Here is a 13,936-nt window from a genome sequence, read left to right on the forward strand (position 1 = left end):
ACAATTATTGGGCATTACATTGGAGGGGCGTACGTTGCGTCGCGTCTCTCTCCTTCCAAACAAGTGTTGCCACTATCACGGTGAATTGTAATTTTTTTGGGCAATCTTGGCCAATCCTATTAGGTGGGTATCCTTGGTTTGGAAAACGTGCACCGGGGACACTAGGCAATCGCCGCAAGGCACACACACACACGAGCGCTAGGCATTTTTTTGGTTTTGTTAACTGCCGGGTGGTTGGCGCGAAGCCCGCGCTCACGTGCGCGCGCTCGGTAATTTTTAGGTATATTTAACTTGGGACACAAAAAATTACGATTTGCTAAAGAGCTTCGCTCTTACAAAGCTGTCGCTATTAAAAATGTCCTCTCTGCTGAAAAGTCCAGTAAAAGCCGCTATCCTTAAGTGGCTTTCATAGGTCCCTTAAAAATTTTGTAAGAAAAAGCATTGGTTAACTACTTTGGTTCTACGGTAGCTAAACATTATGACTGAAAATATTTTTCGTATTTTCATTATTTGTGGGCAGTCCTGGAGCCGCTATCCTCTGACTAAAGTGTGTCAACGCTTGCGATTTCCAGAGGGAAGGAGCTCGGACGAGATCTTCCCCCGTTTCTCACCTAGCACGTACCTCACAACACACATGCATGACTGTTCTGACAGCTCCGAAAGGAAATACCGCATAAAGGAGCTCTGCCGAGCGTAGCCGTTCAAAACGCTTTGTTTGCTTGCTCTGCCATGGACAACAACATGGAATTCGCCACGTTAGCTTCTCCAACGTAGAGCTACGTGCACTTCCATTTCTTTTCCTCGCTGGAAAGCGAGTATATAGCCGACCTCCATAACATCGCAAACGCAGTGACCACGGAGCCGTTTGTCTCTCCAGATCGCGCTCCCCAAATATGAAGGACACGGTAAGAAACGTTCCGTCGAGGCCCAGAGCTTTGTCAATTGCATTTTAAGAGCTGTTGATCAATTACAATGTTGCAATTATTCGCCGTATGCTTATAAATTTCTAACACAGTGAATGAGTTCGACAGTTTTTAGTAGTTTTGAATGACATCCTTTATTGAAGAAGTTTCTTAGTGAAGCTATTGTTTCTTGCACAGTCCCTCAGACGATAACAGAATTTTTTCAGCTGGTGTTTTTAATATACTTAGTTCCGCTGGGGTCCCCGCGGAAATACGTGACATTCCACTCATGAGAGGGAGCTCAAAGGCCCTCACTGGTTGACTCCTGTCTTGCGTGAGCATTGGGGTGACGGTCAGAAACGCTCTGGGAACGACTATTCCTCTAAGCGGGAGACTGTAATAGCGAGCCAACGCTAGAGGCTGTACATACGCGGTGCATCAGTGCAGATCTCAGCACGACTAGGTCCGTAACGCACCGCATTTTTTTGGGTACCTTTTTAAAGTGAACCTTTATATTGCTAGGCGAGAGGAAACGTCAGCAGTCATGTGCACGCAGAAACGGCCTCCGGTGAAATCCTATGCGCATGCGTGAAAAAAAAAAAAAAAAAAAAACAGGTTGGATAGGAGGTAGATGTAACGGGAGACTCATAGTCTGAGTTTACCGCAGCGGAACGCGTGCTCAGCGTACTAGTGCGTGATTCACACTTCAAGCGCTAACCCGCCGCAGACTACGGCTTCACTTGTTAGTCATCTAACAGAGAGCATGGGTGCGTTTTGTTATGGCGGGAAGCGTTTATTTAAGTTTGTGACACAAAGTACGTTCGTCACAAAACAATTATACAGTTTTATGTCGGTAAAAAGTCCTACATCGTATTCACCGGGGGTAACAGTAAGAATGGGCCTAAAACTGGCGAAAATACTGCGGGTTATCGGCACCCCTTCGTTATTAATAATAATCCATGGTGGCATTACACACACCCTCATCTACCCCTCTAAAAATTGGTCGCCATCCCACCCTGCGAAAATGTATGTCCAGCAAAGCTCTTGCAAACCCGTAGATATGGTGATGGATGAGGGTATGAAATGTTTCTCATCGTCCCGATGGCTCGTCGCTTTCTCTCGGCTTGTGCCACTGGATAAGGGTACAGAGTATCGACACTCTTTTCTCCTATTGTTCAGGGCCGCCGCCGTCACATTGGTAGCTTCGCACCGCCATTTCGTTGTTTGTTCGTTTTAGTCGGTCAATCTTTGGAGGTGGGAGGATCAGCTTGTCCTTTATGCTCTGAGAGGCTGCGCGCGATGTGACGTCGTTCTGATGCGCACCAAAAATTTCATGTGTAACAGCAGAAGTGTGTCCAAAGATGCCGTTTTGCGGCATCTTCGGTAGTGTTGTTAAAAATGACCCTGTAGAAGTCAACGGTGAGGCCGTAGATGCGGCAGTCTCAACACTGATAAACACCAAAATGGCCGCCGTTTCTGACTTGCGTGCCTCAGGGGCGGTACTCCAATACCTTACTTACTGGCACTAGGCTCGCATTCTCTGGAGGCCAATTGCATGGCGTATGTGCTCGGCGTTCCAGAGGTTCCCTTGATCACAGGCGCCTTATCATCCGTAATGTGGAATCGATGGTTGTTTTGTGGTTTTCTTAAATGAATTCTGAGCTATATGCTGTACGCCTGATTAGCCTAGCGCATGCGCTCGTTCTCTTAGACCTTGGGGACTTCATGTTTGTGCGCACGGAGATGAAACCGTTAGGTGGCAGAGGTATACAGCTTTGCTGTAAAATAATGACAGGAAGAACGCCTCTGATATGGGCCTCCATCTGATCCATTCCTGCGTTACTACTGCCCACCCTTTGCGCCCAAATTTACTTCCAACTCTGCCGTGCGCTTTTCGTCTTTTACCCCACCTATTTGGGAAGAAACCTATTTTTGCTTGGGTCTTGTGTTTTTGTACCGGCGAACAGCAATACCTTTAAAGCGAGCTTTGCATCATCACCATTCGGAAGCAAATGCAACGGCTAATTTGTTTCTGATTGGCGCAAAACCACCCGTTTTTTGACACACTCAAGTTGAATAGTCTTTGTCATTACGTTTGCTTCAGCGGTAACGCAAGTGTGTCGTGTGCTTTATCTCAAACCGCATTGTATAATGCCAGTTGCGTCAAGTAGAAAGATGGAAAGTGAAGAAATATTTTTTTTGGATTACATTTTGTATTTCCATGGAGTAATTTTATTCGTTTATAGCCCCAAGGGTCTTACGACACCATAAATTATGTACTTAACATAATATTTGGACCCTAAAGGGAGGCACTATAACGAAAAGGTGGATCTGCCAGTGACGTCAGTTGGAACTCAGTACTATCTTTAGAATGATCGATGCACTGCACGAGACAAATATTGTTTTCATCGCCGATTCACTGCTGGAAAACTGCTGGAAAAAACAAAAATAAACCTTCTGGCGCTGTAGCTCACCAACGGAGTTTTCTCACGAAAGCTTGAGCCATTCTAGCACAGATCTTGATTCATTATACGGAGGGATCGCAGCTGCATTTTATTTTTTCTTGCAGGTGATTTGCCTCGTGCTGTTGCTGGCCATAGCAGTGGTCCTTGCGGACTCTCACGGAAGCGACCACCATAATGCTGCTCCAAAAGCTGGAAAAAAAGGCGGACATGGCCATGTAGTCAGGCCCTTCGAATACAGGCCCCTTCAATATGGCAGTGGAACTCGACGTCATCACCCAGTTCACCCCGTCTACGGTCAACACTACGAGACGTACGCGAAAGCGATCGGCTACCGCCCGCACAAAACGCCCGTACATGGCGGATACCAACTTCGCCCGTATGTCCATCAAGGGGGTGATTACCTACGTGCTATCGACAAAACGCACTTTCCGGGCGGCCAGAAACAGATCCCTTACGTCGGTAACGGGCGCTTCCGAGGCGGGCAGGTTTACGTACTCCCCCCTGACCCCAAAAAGAAGTCCAGTGGCGGGCACCGCCCGCACCATGATTACGTGTCCTACCTGGGCTAAGCGCACGCACCTGGTTAAATAGTTGATTTGTGTAGGCTTCTACATGGTCTGTTCTGCAGTGAACGCGCAAGACTGCGCGGAAAAGCACAAAAAAGGAGGTGTTTGGGATGTGAATAAAACAAAACTTTTTGGAGAAAAATCCGTCTGGGAAATGTTTTCTTTTTTAGATGCCCTTAGAACAATACTGCGTGAAATGAACATTATTGGAGCGTAAATTCTGAAAACCATCCATCCCTCGGGGTACCTGCCACACAGGAATGTAACAGCCTCACAATCACATCGCATCGCCGTAAAAGTTGGCACCTTCGAGCACTTATTGCGGGTACCTAATGCGAAAACATTGATGCCCAAAAGAACAGCTTAGAATTTTCGCACCCACATCGCGTTGAGGAAGGGCTTTGTTCTACGACTAAATTATCTTTATTGCCGATTGAGATTCTTTGCCTCGCGATCCTATAAAGCATTACACGCTGGAAAAGCTTCATTTCACATGCTAGAGCGCTTCACCGCTGCTACCTGCCACCGTAAATTGGGAGAGCTGACGGCGATGGTGGACTTGGTTCCCTGTCTGTTCTCTTGTTTGCTGCGTTGTTTTCCTGCTTTTATACGGTTATTCATCCGTGCTGTGCTGACGTGGACGCCCACGCTTCGCTCCGGCCGACCTTAAGCTAGCGCTGTGTTACGAATGGAATGCTTCAGAAACACGTGGCAGAGGAGCCATTTCGCTGTTACTGACGCCGTTGCTAAGGCCAAAGACGGGTTTTTCCCTCGATTGGTCATTTATTGAAATCGCAATAATATCGTCGAAAGGTATCCTGATTGACGGAGGTCATTCGCACCTAAACGCTATACCGTCTTCTTGTATGTGCTATGCTGCTTATGATCGGAGTTTATCAAAACGGAAGGGGAAGCATTAAAGAATTCGCTCATGCATGTCCTCAGGAAAGAAACATACTTGTTTGCCTAATGTTCGTGGGGCTTCAGTTGTACAGTTGTAAAATAGCAGATCGCAAGCCCTGAGTTAATTCGTGCACAGGTTCGGCAAGTACAAATTCATACCCGGTTGCAAAAAATAAAATTGTTGTATTTACCCTTTGCGAAAATCCTCAGCACGCGCTCCAGAAGAACAGCCCCTACCAGGCACTTCATTACTTTTAGGGCTGCTGGCGTTGGCGTCTCATGTCGTCGTCGTCGCCGTCGCAATCGTCGTTCGTCTCATGTAGTCTAGACATTTAAAAACGGGAAACCTGCTTACGCGTCGCGCTGGAACATAACGCGCGCTAAAAAACACCGGGACACTCGTTTACACCTCGCGCTAGAAAGCTTTGTGCTTCAAAGACAAGAAACGTTTACAGCAAAGCTATGTACTTCTACCCCCAACGGTTTCATCTCCGTAGGCAAAAACGCCAAGGCGCAAAGATTACTCTTAAACACTGCATGTTTCGCCACTCCCCAGGTTTCATGTTAATGGAAATGGCCCGGGATTTTTTCCATGGAGCTGCCACTCTCTATCATTGCAAAAAAATTTGACCTGGGTGCTTTTAACAACCACCAACGAAGCTTACATGCCGAAAGCACACCAACGACCAGTTAGTTGACGGAGCAAGCGAACATAATTTTTTCCGCTGAGAACATATCCCTGTAGCAGCAGCGATCAGTGATCATTTCACACTGCATTTCATTGTGAATACCGACAGAAAAAGCCGGATTTTCATGTTACTTTAACGTTAAAATATGTGTACAATAGTGGGAACGAGGACAAGGTATGGAGCGCCAGGAAACGTTAATGCGTGAAAATGCCTGGAACGCTATCTAAGCTCATGCTGAGCGCCTCTGGTAGAATGCCCTGAGGTGAAATATTCAAGCGCTGTGAAGAGAGAAACCGCGATTACAATGTATTATGGTGTGATTGATTGCCAATGAGAGAGTTTTAAAAGTGCTTACGGCGGGTTTGAATGGCTCAAATAGAGGGAAAATGCTGTATTTAAACATAGTCGTGAAAATGATATGGGGCGCATTTCTGAACTTGTTTATCCCAATATCAACATGGCAAGTTTTACATTTAAGGGGTGTGGCAACTACTACGCATGTCGTTAGATGAAAGCGGTATTCAGTTTCGCAAAGCAAGAGAAGACCTTAGCTAATTTGCGACAGAAAATTCTTCAAAAAGCCTACTTATATGATGAAGAGCACATCACAAAAACAAAACCAAGCAGGCTTGAATCAAAAGCGGCCGGCTCCGCCGGAACTACCAGCGCAAGTGTCACTGCAAATCCAAGAGCACGAAGTTCAAGTGAAAATACAATGTTTGACTACAGCAACGCAACCTCCCGAGGCAACACGTTTCATTCCCTGATGTTTGTAGGAGCCTAGGGCATACCAAAAGTTTTACTCTACCTCTGCAGTCTTTGATCGAAACACTACGCCAAGCCTTGGCCTATTAAGCTAGCCTCCAGAGTAAAGGAGGCCATGCAGACAAATTATTAGTTTGTTTTATTCGAATGATTTTGTGCTTTATAGTGCCTTCGGCACTTGTCCGGCAGCAAACGCTTTATTGAGTGATAAAATAAAGAGTTTAAGCCAAAATTTCTATTGTCCCGCTAAATCGTGTGTTTTCGTGACGTCGAGAATGACGTATCCAGAGCGGGGCCTTAAAACTAAAGATAGCCTGCTGACCAGGGCTGCTACCATCTCACAGACGGCCGTTAGGATATGTTGTTTATCGCCCACTTCAGGAGATGGCGCTGCAATACCTCGGAAGTACCAGTGTTCGCACTTTGCTTCTGACCGGTCCTATATATCTGCCGTATTTTAATTAGGATGCATACTAGTTGTTTCCTAAATCGTAAGCTGTGATTCGAAAAACGTGCTATATAAGTGACCGTGCCCCCAATGTTAGTTGTTCAGTGTTGTGTCAGAAACGTAAGTCCAACGCGTCCGACGGCTGTGCTAGGCAGTTTCTGCCGGCAATGCGCTTCAAAACTGCTTCGGTGTTAACGCGTTCGTTTGTAACTTCAATTGTTCACCCACAATTCTTACTGCTATAAAAACAACGTGCCTACAATTTAAGCGCAAATAGGTCCTTCGGCAAGCTTATAACCATTGCTACTTTGCGTTTGCTTGGCCGGCCTCAGCCAACCCGCAGCTGGGAATACGACATCGTAGGTTCTGTTGCGCGGAATAAGCTAGGGAGAAGCCTGGCCATTTATTTTTTCCTAATTATGTAGCTTATTTCAGCGAAGTCTACGGTAAAAGCGGTGTTAGTATGATTTTAACGAGGCAGTCTTTAGAATTAACCAAAGTTATGTTTTGTGTGCATGGCCCCTTTAATCTGCCTTGATAAGTGTCAGTTCTTGAGCTTTACCGTAAACTTACGTTACGACAAAGTCGAAGCAACGGTCAAAAGTTGTTCGTATATAATAAAAATATATTATTAAGTAGACGTTTTTTGCATTGTGCATGCTACGAGAGATAACGTAATGTAAATGTTAAACACAAAATTTATCACAATCAAGTTTGTCCTAATGAGAGCTTTTTTTAAAATCTCCAAACACTCCAGGCATAAATCAACTGGAGTCGGTCCTAAACACCAGGAAGACAACTGCGTAAATGAAACCTGGCATGTTTAAACACGAAACACAAATGTTATTTTCGTAGTTTGTACCACATGATCGAAAAAAATTCCACTACGGATTTATCGATAGGTTGATTACTAAGGATAGATATTCTGCAGTCGCTAATGACAGCTTGGAAGACAATTATTTGCTAAAATTCAGCGTTGTTTGCTCTGAACCATTCCTTTGAGGCAGTTGTCAAGGCTTAAAGATAGCCCGCAAATTGCTCATGGCCGCCGATTCCACGCAGGTGTTTTTTTCTTGCTTCTTAGCTTTTTTAGTTCGTTCTGACTCTACTTCAGAGCGTTTCCCGGCATTTATTCCTCAATTACCAAGTTGTTTGCGCTTTGCCGTTTGCTATTCGACCGCTCTTTGCGCGTTTACGGGCTTGCAGTCAGTGTCATTTAGTATTTATTTCGATCTATAGCACCGATTCACCAGAGGGTACTGTCCACTTTCGGGAACCTTGGCGGTGTGCTTAAATAAAGAGCCTTATGACGCACAATCGTCTGTTGTCTGGGTCGGCGAAAGCACGCAGCGAAGAGGTGTATGCCGAACGCGCACTGTGATGTCGCCCAAAAACCGTCCAGTGCAGCTAAACGTCCCTAGCACATTTCTTAGAGGCGCAGACATCAGAAACAACAATATACAAAGAAATTCCCAGAAAGCTTCTGAGTAACGTCAATAATATGACCAAACATATAGAGCCACATGGCACCCAGTATTCCATAGACTTCAGAAAGAAATCACCAGGCCGCGGTAAGTTCCCATGGGTTTTCTACGCGCTTGAGCACGCGTGTATCAACAGAAATAAAAGACGCGGATGCATCAGAAATCTCCCCAGTGTCGGCTGGCCTTGACGTCTGCGGAGGCAGTTAGCAATAGCCTGGATAGTCATTCCGTAATCATAATTGCAATCAATACTGTCACAATGGCGAAGGTGTCCCCGAATCGGGCTCCATCGCCTCCATTATGTAGTGGCGCGGTTTACGGGCGGCGAGATAAAGTGCTTCCCTCGGTGTTGACGACAAACATTCCACTGCAAACTTGACTGTTTACTGCATGGCTAGAGTTACACAGCGATGATACAGAACAACACTCTTTTGGGCGAGCTTACAGCAAGACTCGAGCAGAGCAAAATCAGGATCCAATGCTGCCGATCGAATAAATAATACCATGGGAGAAATCGCGCCATTATAACCCGAAGCGCTAGTGCTCAAACAGCTTTCGTAGTGCTTTGCACATGAACCGACACAGTACAGACACACGCGAACGCTCTTTCCCAAGTTCGTGAGAGCCGGTCGTTGAGTCTGAGGGAGGGGTTGAGGATATCTCGGCGGTCACCCTCCGGTCCAAGATGCACGCCTCTACATGCCACCGCTTGAACAGTTTGTTTTGTATTTTTGCATCTGCCGCTGCTTAAGTCCGCACCAGCGGGCGCCGCGCGTTAGGTGCATGTAATATATTTGAGGAAGGCCACATTTCCTGGAAAGCACAGGAGAATATCACCGCGCTATACCACACTTTGAGCACGCGCACACAGGGTTCCTATGAGCAGAATACTAAGAGCCCGTTGTCAAAGGTGTGGGCTAGAGCCGACATTGACAAATTGTCGGCTTCAAACCTACGCGAATTACGCTTTTGCGCTCTTATTCTTAATTGTATGCTTAGCGATCATTTCTAGCTTTTTTCCATCGTACTTTTAGTCAACAGATTATATTGTGCACTGTGGTATATTGTTTCGTACCGCTGAGCAAAAGCTACAGCCACACGCCAAAAAAAAAAAACTTGAAAAGCGAAAGCCTTATATCTTTATGCTGAATGGATCCAGCCGGAGAGGAAAGTTGAGGCTACGTCTTCTGCGGGTAGTGTTGTCAAGAGGCCCTACCTCAGGCCATAGAGTGAAATGATCAATGGCTCTGAAGGAACAGTGGTGAGGTCTGGCTGGTGGAGGAGGGCTAATGATATAGAAGTGGATGCATTGAAACCGTTCCGACGGAAGGGGGAATGCTCTGGGTGGCGAAGTGACGTGCCGGGTGATTTTCGTGCACTGGCACTGGGTGCGAGTGCGTGCCCAGGTGCGGCAGTCATGCTGCATAGCGGTCAGTAACAAAGCGTGTGGAAACGCGAATGCAAGGATGTTTGAGGTTGTGCAACTTGTTGAAAAGTTTGTAGCGATGCAGGGAAGACACGTAAGGTCTCACTCGTGCGGTGTATATGCCGCAGTAGAGACTATATGTCGCTCCAGCAACCGCAGCTAGTTCAAGCTGAAGAGAAGAGCCGTTCTCGAGCAGCTGTTCAGGTTCGGCGTCTGTTTTCTTGGCTTCGGCGAGGGTGTCAGTCGTCACGGGTAGCAACCCCACAGCGGAGACACGCGAGAGTGCGTCAGCGACCACATTATTCTTCCCACTGATGCGCTGGATGTATGCGGTAAACTGAGCGATAAAGGACAGTTGATTTTCCTGGACCTGTGGGAGTCTACCGCCGCGTTAAGAGAAGGCGTAGGTGATAGGTTTGTGGTCTCGAAAAAATGGTACAGTGCTCTGCCTCGAGGATGCGGCGAAAGTGCTAAACCGCTTCATAGATTGCAAGGAGCTCACTGTAGTATGCTGGCCAGGTCGTCTCGGTAGTGGCCGTAGTTGTATTGGTGGAGCTTCCAGAAGACAAAGGTGTCTTTGGGCTGGAGAGCGTCTTGGAAAAGAAGGCCAGCGGGCAGCAGTTGTTTTCCACACGCAGCATGAGGGAGGCGCCAACGGCGGTGTTAGAAGCGTCGGTAATGGGTCCCAAGCGAGCATCTGGCTTTGGGTGAGACAACAGGGTGACCTTGCAAAGGGCAGCTCTGCAGTCTTCGAATGCCTGTGTTCAAGATGGTGTCCCAGTAACGAACTGACTGCGCCGTAGGCTGGCCAACGTGTAGTGGAAGGAAGGAATGTGATATGTGGCCGCTTTAGCCACGAAACGCCGGTAGAAGTTGAGCGTGCCAAGAAAGTGGCAGAGGTCCTTTGGGGTGTTAGGCTGCGAATAGGTTTGCAGGGCGAGAATGCGGTCAGGCAGGCCGTAGTCCCTTCTGAAGAGATTTGATGGCCGAAAAATGTGACGACGTGGGCGCCGAGTGTGCTCTTCTGGGCGTTGATGAGCTGTGGTCGTCGAGGCTCTGGAAAAGTTGGCTCAGGTGCTAGCAGCGGTCCTCTTCGCTGTGAGAGAAGACCAGAATGTCGTCGAGGTAGACGAAGCAGAAGTCTAGGCCACGGACAACGCCGTTCATAAAGGGTTGAAAGGTTATGGCCCGCATTCCGGATGCCAAAACTCATGAAAGAAAACTCGAACAACTAGAAAGCGGTGATGATTAAGGTCTTCGGGACGTCATCCGGGTTGACAGTTATTTGTGTGTAGATCAACCATTGTGTGTAGATCAACCAGATCAACCGCTGACAATATTGGGCTACCGTGTAAGTGGCGCGCAAAGTCCTGTATGAGGCGAACTGGGTACCTGTCGGGGATAATGCAGGCGTTGAGGGCGCAGTAATCTCCGCATGGTCGTCACGCATTGGTATTCTTTGGTACCAGATGGACCGGTGAGGCGTATGGTCCCCCCGAGTGGCGGGTGGTTTCTTCGCAGAGTATGGCCTCAAAATTTGGTTGGGAAATTCGAAAGCGGCCTGGAGCTAGGCAACCTGCGCGGCAGTACACTGGAGGGCCGGGAGGGGGATAAATGTAGTGTACGGTTATGTGGCGTACCCCTCTAGGCCCTGCGCTAGGCCGTGCCAAGTCAGGAAATTATAATAGAAGGACACGGTACGCTGATTGGTGTTTAACGCCAAGCACATTGATGCTGGGCTGTTGGGTGGTAGTTCGCTGGTCCGCTTAGGAGAGACCTGTTGTGGCGTCGATAAGTCAGTTGTGTTGACACTCAGGTAGGATATTGTTGTATGCGTAGAAGTCCCATCGATAATTCGCTTTGCTACGTCGGAGATGACGAAATTCCACGGAAACTCTCGCCGTAGGTTTTTGGGGTAGATGTTAAGGCGGAATAAGTCGTAGGTCTTAATGCTCGGGTGGTTCGCCACACTGAGCTTGAAGGACATGCAAGAGCGTTTGTCGCGCAAGAAGGCTCGTAGATAGCAGCAGATATCGCAACCGCGGGCGAAGAGGAACAGCCGCTACGCGACTTGATCGGTGACAAAAAGCGACGGTCTCTATGTTGTGAGATGGCAGCCGTCTCTACGGGCTGCCGTTGGTGATTTCGTGACGTTTGGCTGAACAGGAAGGGTGAAATTGCGGCGCCATTTCCCCGAAGCGACTATGGTAGTTGCAGTGGCCGTTGTCATTGCGATGCGATGAGTCGGCGTTGCGGTTGGGGCTTTGTGAGCGGTTGTGGGGCCCGACTGTGTGTGCTGATCCAGGGGCTTTTAAATAGCGTTTGGCTGACGGATGATGCCGCCGATACGGCGCACGAGGTTGGGGGTGTGCTGCGGGGCGTCGAAGGCATGGACAGTGAGTTTCGGCGAAGGCGGAGAGACTTTGAGGCTAACAGAGTGGATCCTTATAGAAGGAAAGCGTGGCAGGGGGCGGCAGAAAGTTGTGTGGGCAGATGAATTCAAGATGTTTGCGAGGATACATTTGTCGCAGTTAGCACATGACCGGTATTATTGGAGATTTATGGAAGAGGCATTTGCCCTGTAGTGGGCGTAGACAGGCTGATGGTGATGACATCAAGTTTGGTTCGCACAAGCCGAGGCTCAGTTTTTTTCTGGCGAGCATAACTCAGGACCGTACGCGCTGCAATTATGTCTTCTCCAACCTCGACCCCCGCTATCCGACCAAGCTCCGCGACATAGTCACAAGTCCTCCGGCGGACGACAGTTACCTGCGTTTGAAGACGGAACTTATTCGACGGCTTTTCCTTTCGGAATACCAGAACGGGCGTCGGCTCCTTCAGCACGAAGAGCTTGGTGACCGCAAATTCCTGCGCAACATACGCGTCTTGCGGGCAACACGTGGGTCAACAACTCCATCCTCCAGGCCCTGTGGCTTCACCGCCTACCATCACACGCACAAGATATCCTCCATGTCCAGCCGAATCTACCGCTAGACAAACTCTCTGAAAGCGAGGACCGAGTCCTATTTAATGCTTCGATATTGACGCGGCTGCATACCCCACGAGCCCTTCTAAAACCTCTTGATTTTTAAAGGTTTACCTCAGCTCCACGTACATCGCGAAACCACTGTGTCAGCGTCGTTGCCTCCAACACACTTTTCTTGCCCGTACATAAAAAGGCAAGTACATCTGCATAGGCTAAATCTCTGACGTTATAGTGTGCCAGGGAGAAACCTTGAATGACACTGCTTTGGAGTTTACAAATGCAAAGGGGCTCAAGGCACAAACCGAATAAAAGGGGTGATAACGGGCAACCTTGCCGTACGAAGGATCTAATGGGAATAGGTATAGAGAGTTCGCGGTTTATGGTCAACTGGATTGTACAGCTTTTGCAACAGAGAGAAATGCCCTTATTCAAGGCTTCCCAAAGCCCACATGACTCCAAAACAGCGAAAAGGGGAGGCTGGCTAACCCTGTGAAATGCTTCAGCCAGACCAGTTTGAAGGACCGTAACCTGTCCACCACCATGGGGTGGTGGACAGGTTGCTCTAGTACTCAGCGAGCCATATGGATGCTCGTCTGAATGCTCCTCCTCTCAATCGCCCAAATCTTGTGTGAACCTATAAGACTTGTGATTACAATCTGTAGCCTGCATGCGATCCCCTTTGCGAATATCTGGTAATCCACGTCAAACAGGGATACCGGCTTGTCACCATCCGTGGTTTTCAACTTTTCTGCATTGTCACTTTTGGGGATTAGGATAGTATAACCTTTGTAAAATGTGGGAAGCAGAAAATTCATAGGCCTTTGTAAATACTTCATGTAAGTCCGGTACCAGAACAATTAAGAATATTTCCTAGAACTCCGATGTGAGGACATCAGGTCCAGGTGATTCGTGGGTTTTAACAGGTTTGAAATGGCGACTTTCACTTCTTCAAGCGTAATTGATCCTTCTACAAGAGCACGGTAATGGTCACCGAGCTTAGGAAAGGACTCGAGGAATATATGGAAATCAGCCATACTACAGGTACCCGTGTTGGCATTAAAGAGTTTCTCATTGTGTAAACAAAATGACCCAAGTATACCGCAGGTATTAGAAAAGCTTTGGCCACTATACTCGATTTTGACTATAACTTTTACTAGTGATGACTGCCTTGCATCCCCCAAATGCGGGTCACACTGGAGGCTCTTGCAAAACCCTGCGCGTTCTGGATCGAACAAGATCTCCCCGATATCTTTCAGTGATATGCTGGTGCATCTGAGCTTTAAAATTACATTTTTTATCAAA

General features: G+C 47.7%; 1 protein-coding gene and 1 long non-coding RNA gene across 2 annotated transcripts in view; one reads left to right on the top strand and one right to left on the bottom strand.

Moving 5' to 3' along the window:
- Window positions 1–744: 744 nt before the first annotated feature.
- Window positions 745–4,065, top strand: LOC144180529 (uncharacterized). The gene is made up of 2 exons (XR_013324452.1): window positions 745–905; window positions 3,472–4,065. It is a non-coding gene; the product is annotated as an uncharacterized LOC144180529 (long non-coding RNA).
- Window positions 4,066–10,146: 6,081 nt separating this feature from the next.
- Window positions 10,147–13,936, bottom strand: part of LOC144179967 (endothelin-converting enzyme 2-like) — a 30,880-nt gene continuing 27,090 nt past the window's right edge. The window contains exons 4-6 of the mRNA XM_077708383.1: window positions 12,466–12,516; window positions 10,442–10,565; window positions 10,147–10,241 (exon numbers count right to left, since the gene is read on the bottom strand). Of these exons, the coding sequence (XP_077564509.1) occupies window positions 10,147–10,241; window positions 10,442–10,565; window positions 12,466–12,516 (270 nt within the window). The remainder of the gene's footprint in view (window positions 10,242–10,441; window positions 10,566–12,465; window positions 12,517–13,936) is intronic.

Source organism: Haemaphysalis longicornis, unplaced genomic scaffold, assembly GCF_048455015.1.
Source record: "Haemaphysalis longicornis isolate Haplotype H1 unplaced genomic scaffold, Haemaphysalis longicornis Haplotype H1 scaffold_4, whole genome shotgun sequence".
Classification (NCBI taxonomy): Eukaryota; Metazoa; Arthropoda; class Arachnida; order Ixodida; family Ixodidae; genus Haemaphysalis; species Haemaphysalis longicornis.